At 46.9% G+C, this 19,896-nt stretch overlaps 1 protein-coding gene across 5 annotated transcripts in view; it reads right to left on the minus strand.

The window, feature by feature from the left end:
• Positions 1-19,896, minus strand: part of CAMSAP1 (calmodulin regulated spectrin associated protein 1) — a 1,201,485-nt gene that overhangs the window by 22,973 nt on the left and 1,158,616 nt on the right. For all 5 annotated transcript variants that reach the window (XM_069609553.1, XM_069609551.1, XM_069609554.1 and 2 more), the window contains one exon: positions 12,159-12,277. In XM_069609553.1, coding sequence (XP_069465654.1) covers positions 12,159-12,277 — 119 coding nt within the window. The remainder of the gene's footprint in view (positions 1-12,158; positions 12,278-19,896) is intronic.

A 19,896-nucleotide genomic window follows, 5' to 3' on the forward strand; every position in this document is an offset into this window, starting at 1 on the left:
CTCTGCTTTCTTCATGTTTAACAACCATCAAATCATGGATGGCCACTCATTATCTTACACTTAATACTGCAAAATCGGAATTACCCTTTTCCCCTCTACTACCATCCCCTCTCCTATTCCTCCTCCTTTTTTTTCCATTTCCTCCTTCTCAACTTTTCTTTGTATCTACTGCCCGCAATCTGGGACTCTAGTTTGATTCTGCTTTATCATTTAATCATCATATCTCCATTTCCTCCTGATCTTGCCGCTATCATTTATTTAACATTAAAAAAGTTAGTTCCTTTCTAACTTTTGATGCAACTAAATTACTCATAACCTCTCTAATCTTTTCACATCTTTTTTTATTGCTCTACTGCACTCTTTGGTCTCCCTACATCTCGACTTGTTCCTCTAAAATCTGTTTTCAATTCTGCTATTCGGGTACTCTTTCGTCTGACCCCACGCAAATCACCATCATCTGCTCGCCATACTCTAGGCTTGCTTCCTTTTCACGCACAGTTCAATTAAATTTTCTTTGTTTGATATTCAAATCTCTTTATGGTCTTACTCCACATTATCTTTTTTGATTGGTTTCATTCTACACTCCTTCTCGCTCTCTTTGTTTTAATAATCAGTTTCGACTGACTGTTCAGCCCCTCCCTGTGCACAATCACGTTTTCATGCACTTGCGCAGCTTGCTCCCTTACACTGGAATCTTCTTCCTCTTTCTATATGTTCTATCAACTCTTACTCTTTATTTCGCAAAGCACTGAAATTACATCTGACCCTTCAGGGCTTATTCCGTGCATCTAATGTCAGTTTCATTTTCTTAATTATGTACTGTTTTTATACATTTGCTGTGTAAAGCCCCTTGGATTAAGGTGCTATATAAATACCAAATAAATACAAATACAACATACACATTATAGGTTAAACCAAGATTTCAAACAAGTGGAATAATTCACTTACCCAACAGGCCCTATAAACAAATCTCAACCACTGAAATTACACTTCCTCTCACTCTGCATATACAACTCTACACAACTATATATTCATGATCAACAACATTTTTAATTAAAACAAACCTGCAATCATATCACCATAAATGTCACAATATTGTTACTAGAAAGATTGCCTCCCGTGCACAGAGCAGCTGATGAGTCGAATTCACAGTCATCCTTGCTCTTCACTAATTAACACAACAATGTGCTTTTTGCAGAAACCACGGGCAGTGTGTCCTGGATTGCCAAAAGCACTTTCCCCCAAACAAAACCATTTCTCCAGAACGTGCAACTCTCCCTTCTTTGGCTTTGTCAACATTCAGCACTGTATTACAAAAGTTCCGCTGCTGAGCTCCACCCACCATCCCCCATTTCTTTGTTGCCTTTGGCTGCAGATCTGTAACAGACAAAACGGGTGATAAAAGGGCCATTAACACACCAGCACGTAATTCCCACCACCGGCATTCACAAGCTCTTTGTTAGCTCGGTGGCTGGTGTGTTGTCCGTTTCATTTCTGTGGACATACAAACAAAGAAGAAGAAGGGCGCATGGCTGAACACAAAGGTAAGTACAGCAGAAGGGAGGAATTGGTAGTGAGGGACCCATAGGGGGCCCCGGTTCAGGAGCTAATTTAGGAGACTGCCGAGACTCTGCCCAGTCTACCCCCGGCTCTGCCCTGTTTGGCCCGGGCCACTTAAACCCCGGGTCTTGCCTATTTTTAAGCACAAAAGAAGGAACACATTACTTAACTAACTGTTGTTCTCCAGGTTGGGTCTGGCATGGATTCACATGCTCATGAATATTCCCAGTTGTCAGGCCGGGAATCGTCGGTAAAAGAAAAAACAGTTCCACTTTCATTTACAAACTGTCTTTTTCCTATAAACCAATCACTGAGCTCTGGGTCATACTGCCCCCTGCCAATGACTGCCCTATCCCTTAGCCCCTCCTCTGGCAGCCATTTTCAGATCTGGTAGCACGTAAAGTGGCAGTATGACCAAGAAGAGCCGCACAGGAGCACGATGGAGAACAACAGCTACAGGTAAGTAATTTGTTCCTTATCCAGCATGGGGTCTGGCATGGATTCACATGCTCATGAATAAAGAATACATAGCAGTGCATACATACACAACCAAGGGAGGTGGCCAGGCTCAACCGAAGCAATTACTCTTACCTCTTCACCAGGCTCACCTTCAAGCGAACAGGTTGCTTAGCAGTACTTGGCCGGCTCTGGACTCCTCTCTGGAATCCCTGTTGATGCAGTAGAATTTTGTGAAGGTGTGCTTAGACCTCCATGAAGCAGCCCTGCAGATGCCCAGCAGGGGCACACCAGACAGGAACGTCGTCGTAGCAGCGATCGCTATGGTAGAATGGGCTCTCGGGCAGCCATGCAGCAGTCATTTTGGCAACTAGTGACAATGGGTGATGCAGCCGGAGAGCCACCTGGAGATGGAAACATTGGACAAGGCCTTCCTATGGTTCACAGGGCCAAAGTTCACAAAAAGCTGAGAAGTCTTCCGGAAACTCTTCGTGCGGGCCACATAAAACTTCAGCGCTCGAGCCACATCCAACAAGTGCAAAGTCCTTTCAGCCGGCGACTAAGGCGTTGGAAAAAACACAGGCAACACCAAGGGTTCGTTGAGATGAAATTCCAACAGAACCTTGGGCATGAAGGAGGGGTGCGTCCGCAAAACCACCCTCGTCTCGTGGAACGTCAAATAGGGCCGCTTACAGGACAGGGCCTGTATCTCACCCACTCTCCTGGCAGAGGTGATGGCCACAAGGAAAGCAGTCTTTCATGAAAGGAACTTGAGAGGAGCTTGATGCATAGGCTCGAAGGGGGCACCCATGAGACTAGTCAGCAACACTGAGTTCCCACGCCGGGGCAGGTGCCTTCACTGGCGGGAACGATAGGAACAGTCCTTTTATGAACTCCTTCACTAGATGGTGTGACCAAGAGAAGATCGTCCCGGAGAACTGGTGTAGCAGAAGATAGCTGCCAGATGCACCTTGATGGCAGCGTGCGCCAGCCCCAACTTGGCCAAGGACAACAAGTATGGAAGGACTTGGAGGGGTCGTGACCCTCAGAGGGTTAATCTTCAGCGACCGGCACCAAGTCGCGAAACGCTTCCATTTGTGCCCATAGCACTTAAGAGTCGACAACGCCCTGGCAAAGACCTCCCTGCAGTCCGCCGGCAGCTTGTACCCACCGAACTCTAATGCTGCAGGAGCCAGGCCTTCAGGTTTAGCGATCCTAGGTCCTGGTGCAAGATTGCACCTTCCTCCCTGGAAAGCAGATCTGCAACCCCTGGTCGCTTCACTGGAGGTGCTGCTGACATGCTGAGAAGGTCCGGGTACCAGGTCTGCCTCAGCCGGGCTGGTGCGACGAGGATCATCCTGCAATGACACCGTCTGAGTTGACTGATGACCCGTAGTAGTAGAGGCAACAGAGGGAACACCTACAGGAACAGGTCTTCCCACGGGAAGGAGAACACGTCCCCCATGCTCCCTGGCTGGGGGAACCTGCTGGTGAACTTCTTCCACTTGGTGTTCGTCGCCGTCGCAAATAGATTGATCTGGGGTCTGCCCCACCTGATGAAAAGGCTGTCCATTTGATCCTGCCGAAGCTCCCACTAGTGGCAAGAGCGCAGCTCCCTGTGGAAAGAATCAGCAACAGTGGTTTTTACTCCCGCAAGTTGAAAAGGAACGAGAAAAATCCTCTGGGGGACGGCCCAGTGCCAAAGCTCCTGCGCCTCTCTGGAAAGCACTGGGGACCTGGTGCCCCCCCTGCTTCCTGATGTAAAACATTGTGGTGGTATTGTCCGTGAAGACCCTCACCACCTATCCCTTGAGGAACGGAAGAAATTACTTGAGGGCCCAAAACACTGCTCCAGGACGTTGATGTGGAGCTCCTTCTCCTACGGCAACCACAGGCATCTGGCATGGAGACGTTCGGTGTGGGCTCCCCAGCCCTCCAGGGAAGCGTCCGTCGTGACTGTCTGCTGGTACGGGGTGCTCTGGAAGTCCGTGACCCCGCGATGTTGGAGCATACACTCCACCACCTTATCGCTTAACGATACTCTTCGTCGAGAACAATCCTGTCTTTGAAGCTTCCGGACACTTGGATTCAAAGGACGTCCAGGAATTTCTGGAGCAATCCCATCCGTAGCCTGCAGAGCCTGATCAGGTAGATTCACAATGACATCATGCCGAGCAGTGACTTGATAGTCCTCACACCATGGCGATCTTCAGTGCCAACAGTCATTGCACCTTGCTCAAAATGGTCGCTATCCTCTCCTCCATGGGCAGCCAGGCAGGACACGCGTTGAGCATTGCCCCCAAGAACAGCACATCCTGCGATGGAGTCAAGCAGGACCTTGCATAGTTCATCGAGAACCCCAGATCTGTCAGCAGCCGGACGGTCTTCTCTGTGTGATTGAAGGCGATGTCCCTTGCCCTGGCCCGGATGAGCCAGTCGTTGAGGTATGGGTACACGCGTATCCCCTATAGCCGCCACCGGAGCCAGGCCCTTCGTAAAGACTCTGGGCGCCGACTTCAGTCCGAAGGGGAGAGCCTTGAACTGGTAGTGCTTCCCTTGTACGACGAAGCACAGGAACCTGCAATGTTTTTCGTGAATGGGGACGTGGAAGTACATGTCCTCTGGATCCAACGACGAGAGGAAGTCTCCCTCCTCCAGTTGGCTGAGCACATGCTGCAACGTGACCATCCTGAATTTTTGGGACTTGATGTACTTGTTGAGTCGTCGTAGATCGAGAATAGGCCTCCCGCCACCAGTCTTCTTTCGTACTAGAAAGTGTCTTGAGTAAACTCTGGAGCCCCGGAGTCGCTTCGGAAACCAGCTCTATCGCTCCTTTATTTAACATGGCCCGAAACTCCAGCAGCAGCCGAGGGATGTGTTGTTCGTGCCGGGCCACCAGTAGTATTTGCGGACACTTCGCTTAAACTACAAAGCGTGGGCAAGAGCGTCCATCATCCATCGTTCGATGGAGATGTTTTCCCCACACACTAAGTTCCCCAGCCGGCTTCCCACCGGGGAGCAGGGTGGGGGCCCGACGTCTTGGCCGGTGCAGTCCTGCTTGGAGGCTGGCTTGTGACCTTGGAAGCCTTGACGATGACAGCAGCTATCCCAGAAGGCCTTGGAGCGACCCCTGTAGGCTTCTTGGGTCATGAGACGGGGGGTGGTGGGGCTGGCAGTAAGAGGACGATCCACTGACGAAACCCTTTGAAGATCTGCCCAACTTCCCCCCTGAGGAACGAAAGGACAGACAGTGTTGTTGCAGCGTGCCCATGGCACGGGCCGTCTCTGTGTCGGTCTTGATGTCCTGAAGGGATTCATCAACGGCCTTGCCGAAAAGATTGTCTCAGTCGAACGGCATGTCCAGGACCCTTGTCTGGACCACTTGCCAAAGGTTGGTGGCCTTCAGCCAGCCACGACGACGGAGGCAAACCCTGTTTCCCATCTGGCGGAACCCCGTGTCTGCAATGTTTAGGGCCAAGGTAATGGCATGGTCCGACGCCACCTCACCTTCCTGAGGATCTTCATCGCCTCGACCCGTTTGGCCTCGGGGAGGAAATCCAGGATCGGAGCCATCTTGTACCATAGCTCCCAGTTGTAACTGCCAAGATAGCTGAAGCATTGGCCGCCTTGACCGTCGCCGCTGCCGAGTAGATGACCTTTCTACCCACGGCATCCAACTTCTTCCCCTCGCTGTCGGGGGGAATGGAGGTTGAGAGGTTGAGGACAACGGGTTGGACAACATCTTCCACATAGCAGCCGAGGATGGAGATGGCGGTTAGGCAAGATTGTGTGCAGTAGCCCTGTGGGAGACTGCACCAGCCTTGTACTCTTGGCAATAGTTAACCCAACCTTTGGTATAAGCAATAGTTAACCCATCCTTTGTTATAAGCATGTCCTACACAAGTTGGTAGAGTGACAGAGCAGCCAGGCTTATCTCAAGAGTGGTCAATGTGAGCTGTAGGGTTGCAACATAAGAGTTTCACAGTTACAAGTATCCAAATAACACTTCTACTCAAGGTTTCTTGATTAAATCATTATTTATTAATTTAAACAGTCAGTTTTAATAAGCCTTCTTTAGAAGGGAGCAAACATGTAATACTTAAATATACTTCCAAATACGCACTCTAAGTTTCAATAAATCAGTAGATACCCTTTTGGGATGGCACACAGATACTTCCAACACCCTGAGGTGGCTTTAATAACTAGGACACTCTGGACATTGATATATCACTGGTACATTTAGAGCAATACTGAGTTTGGTGTCAAAAAGGAAAAGGTTGGGGAAGGAAACAATGGTTAACAAGCTTCTCAAACAGGTAAGCACTTTCTAACCCCCCCAGAGCAATGTAGATTAACCGTTTCCCAGCTATACAAGTAAAGAATGTATGACATTTGGAGGGACAGCTCAAAACACAAAGTCAGGAGGTTAGAAGAGTCTTTAGGGAGCCAAGACAGCCAATGTCAATTGAGCAAAGTCTGGGGGAGCTGAGGCACTTCTTGAAGGTAAGTAAAACGGCTTGCTCAATGTTAGAGAATTTTGTAGAAAAAGAAATCACTGTTGGGCCACAAGCTGGGAGGCTTGTGATGGGCAAAGCTGCAAGCAACACTACAAAGGGCAGCCAATGCAAGTCTCAACTGAGAGCAAGCAATGCTACACAACAAGAGGCATGTAACCCATAGTTTACAATACCTTAGGCCTGAAGAAATTGGTTCCAGCTGGCTTCTGTTCCTGTTGTACTATGGCAGATCCTGTTAGTCCTGGGCCTCAGTCTTGGGGACAAGAGGGAAGACTTCTAGGGACTCCTGCACTACGATTCGATGGTCGGCAGCAGCACTGGGCAAAGTTCAGATCAGCAGCACTTTCCAATTTTAGCTTCTCGTGAATAGCACTACAGCGATTCTTGGACACCTTGTGGACTTTCCTTGCTTCTGGGGTCCAGCACTCTGTTGAGGTGGCTCAGGCTTAGTCAGCCCTGCTTCGAGGGAGTCCGGAGGATCTCCTGGAGCTTGGGTCCGGCTTTAAAACGATGCACTCGATTCTGGTGTTCCTGTTCCCTGGCACTCGGTTCCTGCAGCAGCAATGGAAGTACAGCCAGCAAAGAGGTTTTTCCAGTCGAGTTCGTCTTGGGGTCGAGTGGTCCCACCAACCCAAGGGCATGAAGTCGTTCTTTACAGGGCTTCTCTAGTCGAGGCAAATTCGGAGCTTCGGCACTGCAGCAGGGCTTCACCGGACAAACCAACGGTGCAAGAGTTGCAGCAAGCTTCCCTTCCAAGTTCTTCTTTGGATTCCTTCATCCAGTGGTCGACTCTGCCTTCCTTGCAAAAGACCTCCCCTTTTATGCAAGTCTCTCCCATTCATTCACAGCCTAGATGTCACTCACACAGCAGGGTGGCTGCCCTTGGAGTACTGCCAGCTGGCCAATCACCTTTGGGTGCATTTCTGTAACCAAGGAGACTAAGCACAGGGAGTTTCGGGCACCTCTCGCTTCCTGCCCTGCCAGACACGCTGGAGCCAGAGGCGGGCTTCACCAGTGAACCCCACCAAAGACAAAATTAACAAAGGGCCAAACCTGGTTTGGCGCACAGAGTAAATCTCAAGAAGGACCTTTACAACAAGAAATGGCGAAAAAAGAAGACCCGGGCCATTTGGACGATATGGGCACCCGTGGGTGCTATACTGCAGCTGCAATCGCAGCCCGTGGCAAAAACATACAATGGCAGGAAAAAGTAAACCACTGCCACCAGCCATTAATTGTAGAAAGGGTTACATAAAAATGTTACATGAGAAAATCGACAAAGGGGATACTAAGTAACCCCTCCAGCACTCTATGTAAGATAGTGTGTGCTGGGTCTACAAAGTTACAAAGGTAAGTAAAGTCAATTTCACTTTACTGCTCTTGGAAACCGTAGTTTAACCAAGAGAAGGTATTTAAACCTTTGCAAAATCTGAAAGACTTCCCTGGGCCACCGCACTGAAGGTGCTATGTGTCACAATGTAAAAAGATGATGCCTATGGAGTTTGTCAGACTCCAAAACCAAACACAGAAAACACATAGGATTAAAAGTACAAAGTCCCAAAGTTCAGCAAAAGAGCTGGGGGTCTCTAAGGTGGGAGGAATTAAACACTAAAATGAAAATTCTCCCTAACTGTGAGAATTTGCTGTGACCACAAACATTTGGGTGCAGACTCCGGAACCCAGTATTTCTTTTCAAGCCGGCCCCTTTTCGCTGAAGCTGATGCATGGTTCTTCAGCAGTGCCAGCCCCATATCCGAGACATTGTCCAGGAGGGGCACTGCCAAAATGGTCTTCCTTTTCGCCTTCAGGCGTTGATAGGAAAGCCCTCCTCCTTCGTCTCATCTGGTGTGAGCTGAAACAGTTCCGATGCTTGGGCGATCATTGAGTGGAAGGAAACACACTTCGTCCGGGGACAAGCCCTTGGCAGCAAAGAGATGGCGCCGTCGTCATCAGTGTCTGTCATCGCCGTGTCCGTCCCCATATCCCCAGGGGGGGGAGGGATACTAGCGGTTGGAGCTGAGGCGTAGGGTGCCACTTCCTTTTTTTCAGCGGTGGTGGCCCCGGTGTCAACGGGGTCAGCACTGGTGGCGGTGCTGTTGGCATCCTCTTCTGAATTTCCGACACCAGCATGTGGAGGGTCGAGAGAATATCATGCGAGAGATCTCTGGGAAGTGGCTGGGGAGTAGGGTTGCTGGGCCCAGCCCCTATGTGGTTGTCCCTGCCGACGTCCCTGCCTCCGGTGGGTAGCTCCTCGACGTTCCAGTCGTCGCCCCCAACGTCTTCCGGGATGGTGTGGACGGAACCCTCGTCCTCTATGTCGGAAGATGAAATATTCATGCCTTGGTGTTCTTCAACCTCTCCCCCCCCCCTTTTTGGGTCCTGAGGGGTCAGCCTCGGGCTAAGCGACGGTATCCTCTTTTCCTGGGTCCTTTCCACTGGTTTGGCCAAAGCCTCCCACCTGGGAGGAAGAGACTCTGGCCGCCACCAGGGCACCCTGGATCGGGTTAGCCCTTTTTCCTTCGAAAAGGCAGCCGTCACCAGCTTGATAGATGCAGACAATTTAGCCTTTATCACCTGGGACTTTATGGGCAGGTCGGCCACCTTTTCCTGTTGCTTGGCCTTCTCCGGTTTCTGCCCGTAGCTTCCCCGGGGTAGCTGGCTTTCTCTTCGACGAAGAGCTGGAGCAATGGCTGGAGATTGAGGCAGACAGAGATGATGATGAACGCGCCCTGGCGGTCCTTGGGCTTGTCTTGGACCCCTACGGATGGAGCACAGTCAAAGGACTTCAAGCCCGCTCTGGCTGGCTGGCTCCGGAGGAGGCATGCTCCTGTGACCACCCGGGCAGGGGCCTTGGATTTGAGCCACGCCACCACCCTGCTATACCGATCCTTCATTGTGCACTTGGTAAAGCCACGACAGATCTCACAGTCTTCCTCCTTGTGCGTCGGGTGAAGACAATAAAAGGCACTGGGAATGATTGTCCTCCACGAAAACCTTCCGTAAACCACAGCTGGTGCAGAGCCTGAAGAGGGAAGCCCCGTCCTCCTCCTCCTCCTCCTCCTCCTCAGACATTGTCCAGCATGCGGTGTAGGCCTGATGGCCTTCTGGAAACTTCGAAGAAGAAACATTCGACGATTCCACCCTTGAGGGGCGATGAAAGATTCCAAAAAAACGGATCTCCATTAGTTGGATGAAGAAATGATAGAGCACACAGGCTCGATCGAACAAAAATATGATTTTTCTAGCTAAAGAGAGCAAAAAACGAAGAAAGCTCTAAGAGCGAAACACGAGGACTCCCAACACTTGGACGTGCGGTAAACATCTGAAGATGGCTGCCAGAGGTGTGGCTTAGGGAGAGGGCAGTCATTGGATGGGGGCAGTATGACCCAGAGCTCAGTGATTGGTTTAAAGGAAAAAGACATTTTGTAAACGAAAGTGAAACTGTTTTTTCTTTTACTAAGGATTGCCGGCCTGACAACGGGGAATATTCAAGAACATGTGAATCCATGCCGGAGAAAGATGGAAAAGGCAGTGGCGGCCAGGTCGCAGGCAGCCGCAGGTGCAGGAGGACTGAAGGTGACTGGAGGGAGGTGTAAACAATGGGAGCCAGGGATAGAAGGAAGGGAACAGCAGGAATGGCAGCCTGGAAAGGAAGGCACCACCCAACAAGGTGCCATTCTAGATCGTGTTGATAACTTATACAGAACAGCAGCACCAATCGGCTCTCATTGAACATTGAGACTTTCTCGTTCCCCAATTGGCTGGCGGTATGCTTGATGGTTTGAATAACGCATCCAGGCTGGCAAGCGACGTTACAATCCGTCATATAGAGAGCCTCTGCCAGTACTGGTAATCGCTCACTGAAAATGTGAGACATTGGCGCTTGGTTGCAAAGCAGGAAGAAAGAAAAAGTAGAGTTAAAGAAAGAACATTAAAAATGTCAGAAGAGGAAAGGCAATTAAAGAAAAAAATTGATATTTGAACAAATAGACAAAAATGGAAAAGGAGTCAAATGCCTAAAAAGAGTTTGAAAATGACAAATTGGTTTGAGAAAAGAACCAGAGGAAAGGAAACAAAACTCTACGGCGCAGAAAAAAACAAAATGAAAAAGGTTTGAGATAGATATTAGGCAAATTGACAAACATATTAAACAAGAGGTAAAAAGATTAAAATAAAAGTTGAAAAAACGGCCTAAATCGAGTGGAAACAAAAATAACAGTTTTTCGGTGAGGAAGCACTTATGTATTTTAAGTAGGAAGACTCATTTCAACATAAAACGCTATTTCAAGTCACTAAAAAGTTCTAATATAGTAAGGCACACGGCAGTGGTTTCATGTCCCTTCATAGACACGGATTTCTTGAATAACTTAAAATATCGAATTAATGTGTAATCTGAGGTACTTTATCCAATATATTGCGTACCCTGGCATTTGGCTCAGGAACACAAATACGGGGCTATCAGCGCCATAGGAGGGCCGCACCGCCAATGAAACTGCTCGGAACCCGGGCTGTATTCACAAAGGAAAGCCAGCATTCCAAGCACTTTCATGAGTGTCAGTCAGGCGCTTCCCCTCCCGGCCCTCCGCTCCCCCTTAGCACCAGTGTAGATGCCTACACGGGTGCTAATGGTTATTGTTTTTTATTTTGTAAAATTAAAGTAAAGCTTAGTTTATCTCGACACCGTCACCGCAAAGTGCCTTCAGTCAGGCAGTACCCAAAGTCTTCAACATCGAAAACGGATTTACTTGCTGAAAAGGTTGACGTGTCGGGCAGCGCGATAGAGGTAAGTTTTACTTACTTTTTACAAAATAAAAAAAACACATTAGCACCCATGTAGCGATCTACATGGGTGCTAATGGCGATATGCCCCTCGGTGGCTGGGCCCACCCTCTAGGAAACGGCCCATCGGTGCGCTCGGCCCTTAAGTTGTGTGGCAGGCCATTACCTGCGGGGTGGGCCTGCCACCTCGGGGCATTCAGCCTCATTAGCATCCTGGGAGGGGGGCTGTCCAATCGGAATGCTCAGAACGCAGGCTGTAGTCTCTAGTGCAAGCCAGCATTCCGAGTAGCCTGGGTGGCCAGCGCCCTCTTCCCCGCTCCCTTTTCACCACTTAGCGCGCATATAGTTTTCTATATGGGTGCTAATAGTGTCTTTTTTAAAACATTTTAAAAAATCCTTTCTTACGCGGCCTGGCACCGAGCAGTTCAGCTGTCAGCTTAGGCCGTTTTCCGGTTGATGGCGTCACAGTCATCAACATGGAAAACAGACTTGCTGAAGCATCACTGCGAGGTGCCGGGCCGCACAAAAAAAGGTACGTTTATTTTCCTAAAAAATGTAATAACATTTAAAAAAAAAAGACACCATTTGCACACGTGTAGCTAACTACATGGTTGTTACAGGCAATATGCAACTCAGTGGCATGCCGGCCCTTCGGTAACAGCACTGCTACCATCATTAAGGTGTGCCTGGGCCCTTAACTTGGGCCGTTAGTTACCTACAGGATCGTCCTGCTGCCTCGGGGCCTATTGCCTCATTAACACCTGTAGCAAAAACACTTAATTATTCAAACGCATTAGAAGTGTTGGCAGTATCAAATGTGCAATTCTTATTTCCAGTTACACTTACCTCCAATATTGAATTTTTCTGAGACTCGTTCACTTTTCCAGCAAGACAACAATGGGATATAGCATTGTGGATGATGGGCTTGTTTGACTTGCTGCTTGGTTCTTTATACAATTTCGGACCTAAAAACAAATGGGGGAATAAACATCCGTTTAAAAGGAGGAAACATTCATTTGGCATGGTTGGTACACACACGCACCCCTTACTTGAGTGCACCAACAGAAGAAACTAAGACGCAAAACACACATATGGTTACCAAACCATGACTTTAAACATTCTACATTGAGTTGCAGTTGGGCAGAGCTTCTAACACTGAACAGTTGGAGGAAGTAAGGATAAGATAGGTAGGAGCAGATCTTGGTAGTCTCCGTTCACGAACTCCATTATATCTTCAATTAGTGTCAGGAACTATGCATTACAAAAAGTGAGAGGATGTACATATGCAGGACATTGCAGTTTAAGACTATGACCATGCTCACCGCTCACCTAACCCATCAGCTGCAAAAATGTAAACCAGACAAGAATAGAAAGATGCACTGTTGGGTTGGGTCTCAGTAATAAAACAGAGCATACAATAAGCTAGTATTTCTTACATAACTCTAAAAATGTTCCCAAGTTGTAGGAACAGATCACTGAGGAAAGTATGCTAGAATAACGTGATGGCATAGATCACACCAGCCATTGCACACAGATTACGTTGCACCACATGACATAATACACCCTTCTCCCCAGTCTTAAACACCATAATATGCTTCCCATTTTCTCTGGCTCAAATTCAGAATGCCACGATCACCAACTATTAAACTTGGGCAACAAAAAGGCATTTTACAGGGTCTGTGCTTTCTAAAAGTAATAATCAAAACATTTTGATTTGGAGCACATTCTCAAAAAAGGTGAGCTCTTTTTATAATAATAATGATGTGTTCGTTCCATAGGTCTTTCACCAAAGTGCTTGACAGACACGTACACACAATATCAACCAACCGAAACTGTTAATCATTTATCAACCTCGGAAGGATGAAAGGTAGAGTTAGCCTTGCCGATATTTGAACCTGCAGATCACAAACGGATCACAGCAGCGAGCACTCAACCTGCTAAGCTATCTTACCGCAATCATTCTCCAAAAGCAAAAATCTTGACACTAGGTAGTGGCAGCTGACACGGTTTTCCCCAAGTCTCTTATTATATCTTCTAGTTAAACCACGGCTAGCACAAAGATAAGAATCTCCTAAGATCTGCACTGCATACAAGTAAACAATATGAAATGTCATTTAAACGCATATTCTGGCTATACCTTCTACCAGGAAGACCATACAAATAAATTACCTTCCCTACAAAAGATTACTGATACAAATTCCAGGCTTGGGCTATAAATCAACCGAAATGTATAGTGCTTCCCCTTAACTTCTTTATTTCATCGACAATTTGTCGAGAACACAGCTGGATCTGGATGACCAGAGCATGCTCAGTGTCTTAGTGCCTTGTTTGGACATGATCTTTCCGATTTCGAACATGAATACCAAAACATCACTGAAGGGACAAAAAGTAAACTAAAGGATGGCAGCCGCTTCATCTCATTTGTTGAGTATGCTTTGAACCAATGAAAATCATGATCGTCCCATAATAGATTCCCCTCTTAAATCTAGAAGCCCATTTTCCAGATAAATGCATCCGACAGATCGACCAGTTTGTAAACATTCACATGCCTATAGTAATTTTGAAAATCAAAATATCACAAAAAAACCCTTGTGGAAATAAGGAAGGTGGCAACTTTCCACATTTCAAATCTAACCATATTGCCTTTTAAGTCATAGAGAGCCCTATGGCAGCCAACACAAAACATCAGGCCATTAGCCTAATGTGCTTAGAAACCCCCAAACATGTGTATATGCACTTCCTTTAAGGTTAGTCTTCAGAATGCAAAAAAAATGTAAAAGTTAATCACCCTGGCCGTACTCCAAGACCAGGTTGCCCACTTCCTCTGTACTTATGGGATGTCTTGGGACCAGAGCATGACATCCAGCGGGAACATTGAAAAAGAAAACTGCGCAAAGAGCATGTAAAACTGCAGCCGCATCCCTGCATCTTGTGCATGCTCCGGGCCCTAACTGCCTAACCCTAATTTATCAGCAAGGTATCACATGAAAACTTATAAGGGGCGTGGCAGGAGGGCCCATTGAGACCAGGACCGTGGACGAGGAGTAAAGTATTTACTATTTTAAGTTACATTCGCAAACTCCTAGATCCCATCCAATTTCCCCCATAGTTATGGGAGATCAGAAAGCCCCCTGCAACACCAAGGGAGGGTGGCCATGCAGATGAAAGAAAAGATACCAAACTGATTCCTTAATCAAAAATATTCCCAAGAGCAGCCTGTCCAAAAGTGGCTTCCACCCTCAAATGGAATCCAAAGAATAATGCTTACAAAAACCAACGCTCTGTGGCATTCCACTGAAACCTTGAGTGCCAAGACATTTATTTGGAGAGACTGCTTGCAAGGGATCATGGATTGTGGAATAGCTTGGTCCCACAGCATTTCCTCCAGCTGGTGAGGGGTACGTACATGAAAATTGTCTCTCTCAGCTATGGTCTAAGCTCCACAATCAGGTTTACAACCTCCATTTACAAGCGGAGGTCCACCTTGACAGACTCCCAAAACGTACATTAAGGTTGACTGGGCTGGATATTCCTGAGGCCACTGACTAGCCAGGTGCACTTCTGTCTTTCTTATGCGAATGAGCCTAATGTGTGGTACCACCAGTACCCAAGGGGCCCAATATGCCCAGAATCCTTTAGAACCACAAAGGTTTGGCCTAAGAAAAACGTTGCGACCAAAAACATATCGAATGCCCAGGATCGTCTCAATGGGGGAAATGCTCTGCTCAACCAAGAGTTCTAAATGAATTTAAAGGAATGAATCCTCCTGAGACAAGTTTTTCCAGTTAGCTGACAGCGGCAGTGCATGAGCCTTTTCCAGTGTGGAGAGAATGGAACAAAGGGATTCTCCTGGTCAAACTCTCCAATGAGCCAGTCATCTGTTAGCTTAAAATGCCAGCACCACCACAATCACCTTGGTAAAGAACCCAGGATCTTAAATGAGACCATACTGAAGGTCCTTTAACTGTCCCCCATGGAGAACCACAGTGAGAACATGCAGTGTGGTCCCCAATAGCAATGTGTATGTAGGCATCATGGAGGTTCAATGCACACATCCATCCACTTCCTGTAAAACCACTAAGATCGGAGCTAGCATGGCAATTTTTAATCTTTCCGCAGGAAGTTAGGTGTTGACATCTGAGGTCCAGAATGGCCCGCAATGCTCTGGTCTTTTTTCTGATGCATAAAACAAGAATAAATGTGATTTCACCAGGAAGTCAGAGGAACGGATTCAATCGCTTCCAGGGCCAGTAACCTGGAAATTTCCTGGTTTGAGGAAAGCTGTTTTGGGGGAAAGGTGAGAAAGGAGTGAGGGGAAATCTGTAGCCTGAACAGTCTGACAGGTTCCAGTGGCCCAATGTTATTTGTGACCAGGCTGGGCGGAAAAAGAGACGTAGCCTCCTACTTGGGAGGATTGACACTGGCTCTGAAGGCCATCAGTTCTTGATATGTCAGTAGAGGAAAACATTAAGCCGAAGAAAGATTTTCTAGACATCTGACTCTTCCCGGGTGAGGCCATATAGGGAGCATCTTGCCTGACACAACCGTGGTATGTGTTTTGGGATCCCTGGGAGACCTAAAAGGCTCTGGAACAATCCCCCTTCTGCCCCAAAATAATCGCCTCCTTTATCCCCCCCTTCTGCTTAGTCACCATTCCAACAGTTAGTGTGCACTGAGATTCCTTTCCCATAGTGAGAGTCATGTGTTAATTCCCATATTTGTCTATCGCTTGTTTTGTACATTGACACATTAGGCAATTTACGGAGAGTGAGGAGGAGGAGGATGCGGTTACCAATCCTAAGTATGTTGTGATAGCTGCAGAATCACAGGAAGGTGTACATGCACAATGTGGGCAAGTATCTTGACCTTGGAGTTGGCATGGAGGAGATGTTATTTCCGGAAGCAGCAGAGAGAGGTAAGCAAAAAGGTGAAGGGGAACGATAGGCAGAGGGGAGAGGAAAACAGAAACCAAATATCACCAGGAAGCACACAACAAGCACAGTTGAAGGCAGTGTTTGCGACGAAATCACTGTTGAGGCTCTAGGCTCAAAGCCTGCTTTTTTGCACGAGGCAAGCGCATTTGCGGGCAGCAGGTGAAGACGGGTAAATGCGCTACTCGGGAACAAGTCGTGGGACTTAGTTGGGTGAGTGCTACTTCTTCATTTTAATGTCATCATTGTATACTTCATGTATAAATCTAAGGAGTAGAGGAGAGCAAAAGGTGCCCTGTCAGGAGAGAATTTATCTGCCTCTGAGATGGATTATCTCCGTCTCCCCTTCGATAATCCTCCAGTGCCGGGGGATGGAGCTTGTGACGTTTTAAGCCCTCAGCTTCCTCAACTTGTGCGACTAGTTCCCTGGACTATACTTTGACTGCTACACATATTAAGAGGAAAATTAAATTTTTTCCAGCATGGTGGCAGTGTTATCGATGGGACGTGAAGTGGGTTAAATCTTTAAGTCCTCCCCGCCGCCCCGCTGAGAGGCATTTCTCACAGCCCTCCACCAGAGACGGGACTTGAGCATGCAATAGATGCTGAAGATTTGATGTCTAGATAGTCCGCAGGATCCCCACTGCCTGAGTCACTGTCTGCTGCTCTGGCACTGTTCAATTCACCAGCATATGAAGTGCCAAACGAGTCTGTGGACTCCTCCATTCTCTCTAGCGCAACTGAATACTCTCATCATCCAGTAAAATAACTCAGTCCCACCACTTCGGCCACATTAAACTTTGTGTTGAGCTCTCCAGTAAGAGTTTTTGAACGTGTCCGAGACAAATTCAAAGCCCACTCTCTACAACTTGGACATTAAAAGCTTTTTGTGGTGTTCCAACCTCGTCCTTGTGAAGCAAACTATTATAAGGTTGGCTTCTCCAACTGATATTAATTCCCAGTCCCCTGACTGCCCCTTAGTCCTAATAGGCCACCAACCCTAATTACTACCTCTTGACTGCCTTATGCCACTTGCAAAACCTACTCAGCAATCTATGTATTGTAACTCTCCTTCTCAGGAATTCCTTGAATAATTTACCAAACTGGGATCCATCATTTGTATTGAGGACGATCCTGCCCAAATCTCAAGCCAAAGTCCTGAGCAACAGTGTAAGACTGGTGGGAAAAAGAAACTGAATAATAAAGGGATAGCCCGGCAGCAAAAAAAAAAAGAATCAAACAAACTGCAAAACACCCCGGAGTTCCTCACTGAAGTTTATTCGATCAGTGAACTCAACGGAAGAGGTGGCCAAAGATGTGTCTTCCAAGTCGAATACTGTATTGGGAGGAAAACAACCTCGCGTTGCTCCCATTTTTAAGAATCCCAAGAATCTTGGAAACCAAAATTCTGGAGAGGGCTTGACGGAAAAGCCAATCCAAGAACTAGAAAAGGAGCCTACAAATCCAAGGGTGCCCGAGTGTTCTATGGTCTCCCAAGCATCTCAGATGGACTTAGTATGGGAGCTGGAAAATGGCATGTCAAATAGTGTGCATACAAATCTGCTGCTGGTTCATTCGACAGGGTCTAGTTTGATGGACCTGGTTCCGTTGTAACCGGAACCCAGAGCTGAAATTAGCATGTCAAGAATTCCCTTGAGATTGAACGTATAAATATGTACGAACAAAACTTGACTGAACTCAGCCCTCCAGATAAGGTGTGTATGAGGCCTTTTATGCAACAACCGCATAAACCATGAAGTTCGCTGGTGACAGCCTGTAGTAGCTTGCAAATCCACTCTTTGCTTTAGCAGTCCACACAGTTCCTTGAAAGAAGTAGCGGGATGAGCCATGTCTGTTTATTTTTTCAACACTCTTAAGTTAATAATTCTATCAAGATAATACTTTCTGAGTAATGTAGAAAGCATTTATGTTTTGTTCACTTTGTCCAAATGCTTGCATTTTCTAGGTTACAGTGTTATTAAGCACTTAGAATCATGAACGTGTTTTTCACATTGATTTAGGGCACATGTAGTTTTGTGTAAAATAAAAATTGTCTTAACTAAGGCTGCATTGCTGCTTAATTTTCCTGTTTTAATCGACTTTAATAGAGGCAGTGCAGTTGCAGCAGCATGGCTATTTCAAATTTTGTTTTCTTTTCACCAAAGAAGCACATCCATTGCATTTAAAAGCTTTGGGTTCTTAACGTCTTAAGAAAGCAGTTGTTTGGCATTTGTGAGAAAGAAAATATAAAGAAGTGTTTTTTTGTCTTAAGATTGCATGTGTTCACGTGCATGCATGAAAGGGCACTATACACAGTGAGTTGTTTTAGAGAGCAAGGAATAGCTGTGCATGTGGTCTGAACTTTACTTTAAAACCTTTCTGACACCCCACCCACCGCAAGTGGGTATAATGGATGCAGGTAGCAGCAGCGCTGTATATATTTCTAGTGGTACAGATAGTACTGGTAGCTCTCAAAGGGACTGCTATATATTCAGGGAAAGTAGCCTAATTTATCAGCAGAGCTGCTATACGTATGTCATGGCACAATGGAAATTATTAACACCAGGGCTCTTTGCATCATGCCCACATATCTTAGCAGGACTGCTATGTTTTGGTACAGTACCTGAATTTCATAACAGAGCTGCTGTAATGACAAAGCACGAACATGTGTTGGCATTTTCTGCAGTGAGCTAAAGCACTGAGCGAGTTCTTCCCACCAGTATCACTACAAAATACTGAATCCCATTACTGCGAGGTAGAAAACCTTGAATGGAAAACAATGAATTTCCCCCTAAAAATAGGTGGTATGGGTATTTAATAAAGTAGGGGGAGGGCTGGGGGTATAGGCGGTACAAATACTGAAAAAGTGTTTTACATGCAAGATTTCCGACCTCACAATAAAAAATGTGGCTGTTTCACATAGATACTTCCCAACATCCTCCTGATCTGACGTGATGCACACGGGCAGTCGGTGTGAGATGGCAGTGCCGTCATATACTTCAATACCTCCTATTGGTCTTGCGCTTTTCAAAACTTCTGCTTACCCCATGTCCCATTACCGAGTTCCACTGCCAAAAATCTAGCAAATTTCAAAGCCTCATTAGGAATCTCCTGACTCATGTAGGATAGTTCAAACAGGCTGAGAGCTTTTGACAAGCCAGTTATGTCAGGCAAGCCTCACATGGTACTGCCAGTGCCCTAACACTATGTGCCTTTCCGAGTCAACAGCCTGGTGGGAAAGGTAGCTCTGTGGGTCCATATTCCTGCTGCAGAGATCATTGTATAACCTATTAGTCCAAATCCTGTTGATAGGTGACTTAATGCATCTTCATCAGAGATATGCGTTTTAAGATGCAGGTAACATTCAATTATAACAGAACTGACGTAGATTTCGACTTATCAAAAGGACTACTAAATGTTCAGTGATTCAGAACACATTTAATCTGAGCTGCTATACTTGTAATGGCTCAGAAGTAGAACACACACATCTCATCTGGGCTGTTATACCTGGAATTGCTCAGAGCAGACACATTCCATCAGGGCTGCTATACCTCTAATGGCTCAGAAGAAGCACATCCCATGAGGGCTGCTAATACTGTAATGGCTCAGACCACTCACATCTCATCTGGGCTGCTATACCTGTAATGGCTCAG

This window comes from Ambystoma mexicanum, chromosome 8 (genome assembly GCF_040938575.1).
Source record: "Ambystoma mexicanum isolate Mex_15411 chromosome 8, UKY_AmexF1_1, whole genome shotgun sequence".
NCBI classification, from domain to species: Eukaryota; Metazoa; Chordata; class Amphibia; order Caudata; family Ambystomatidae; genus Ambystoma; species Ambystoma mexicanum.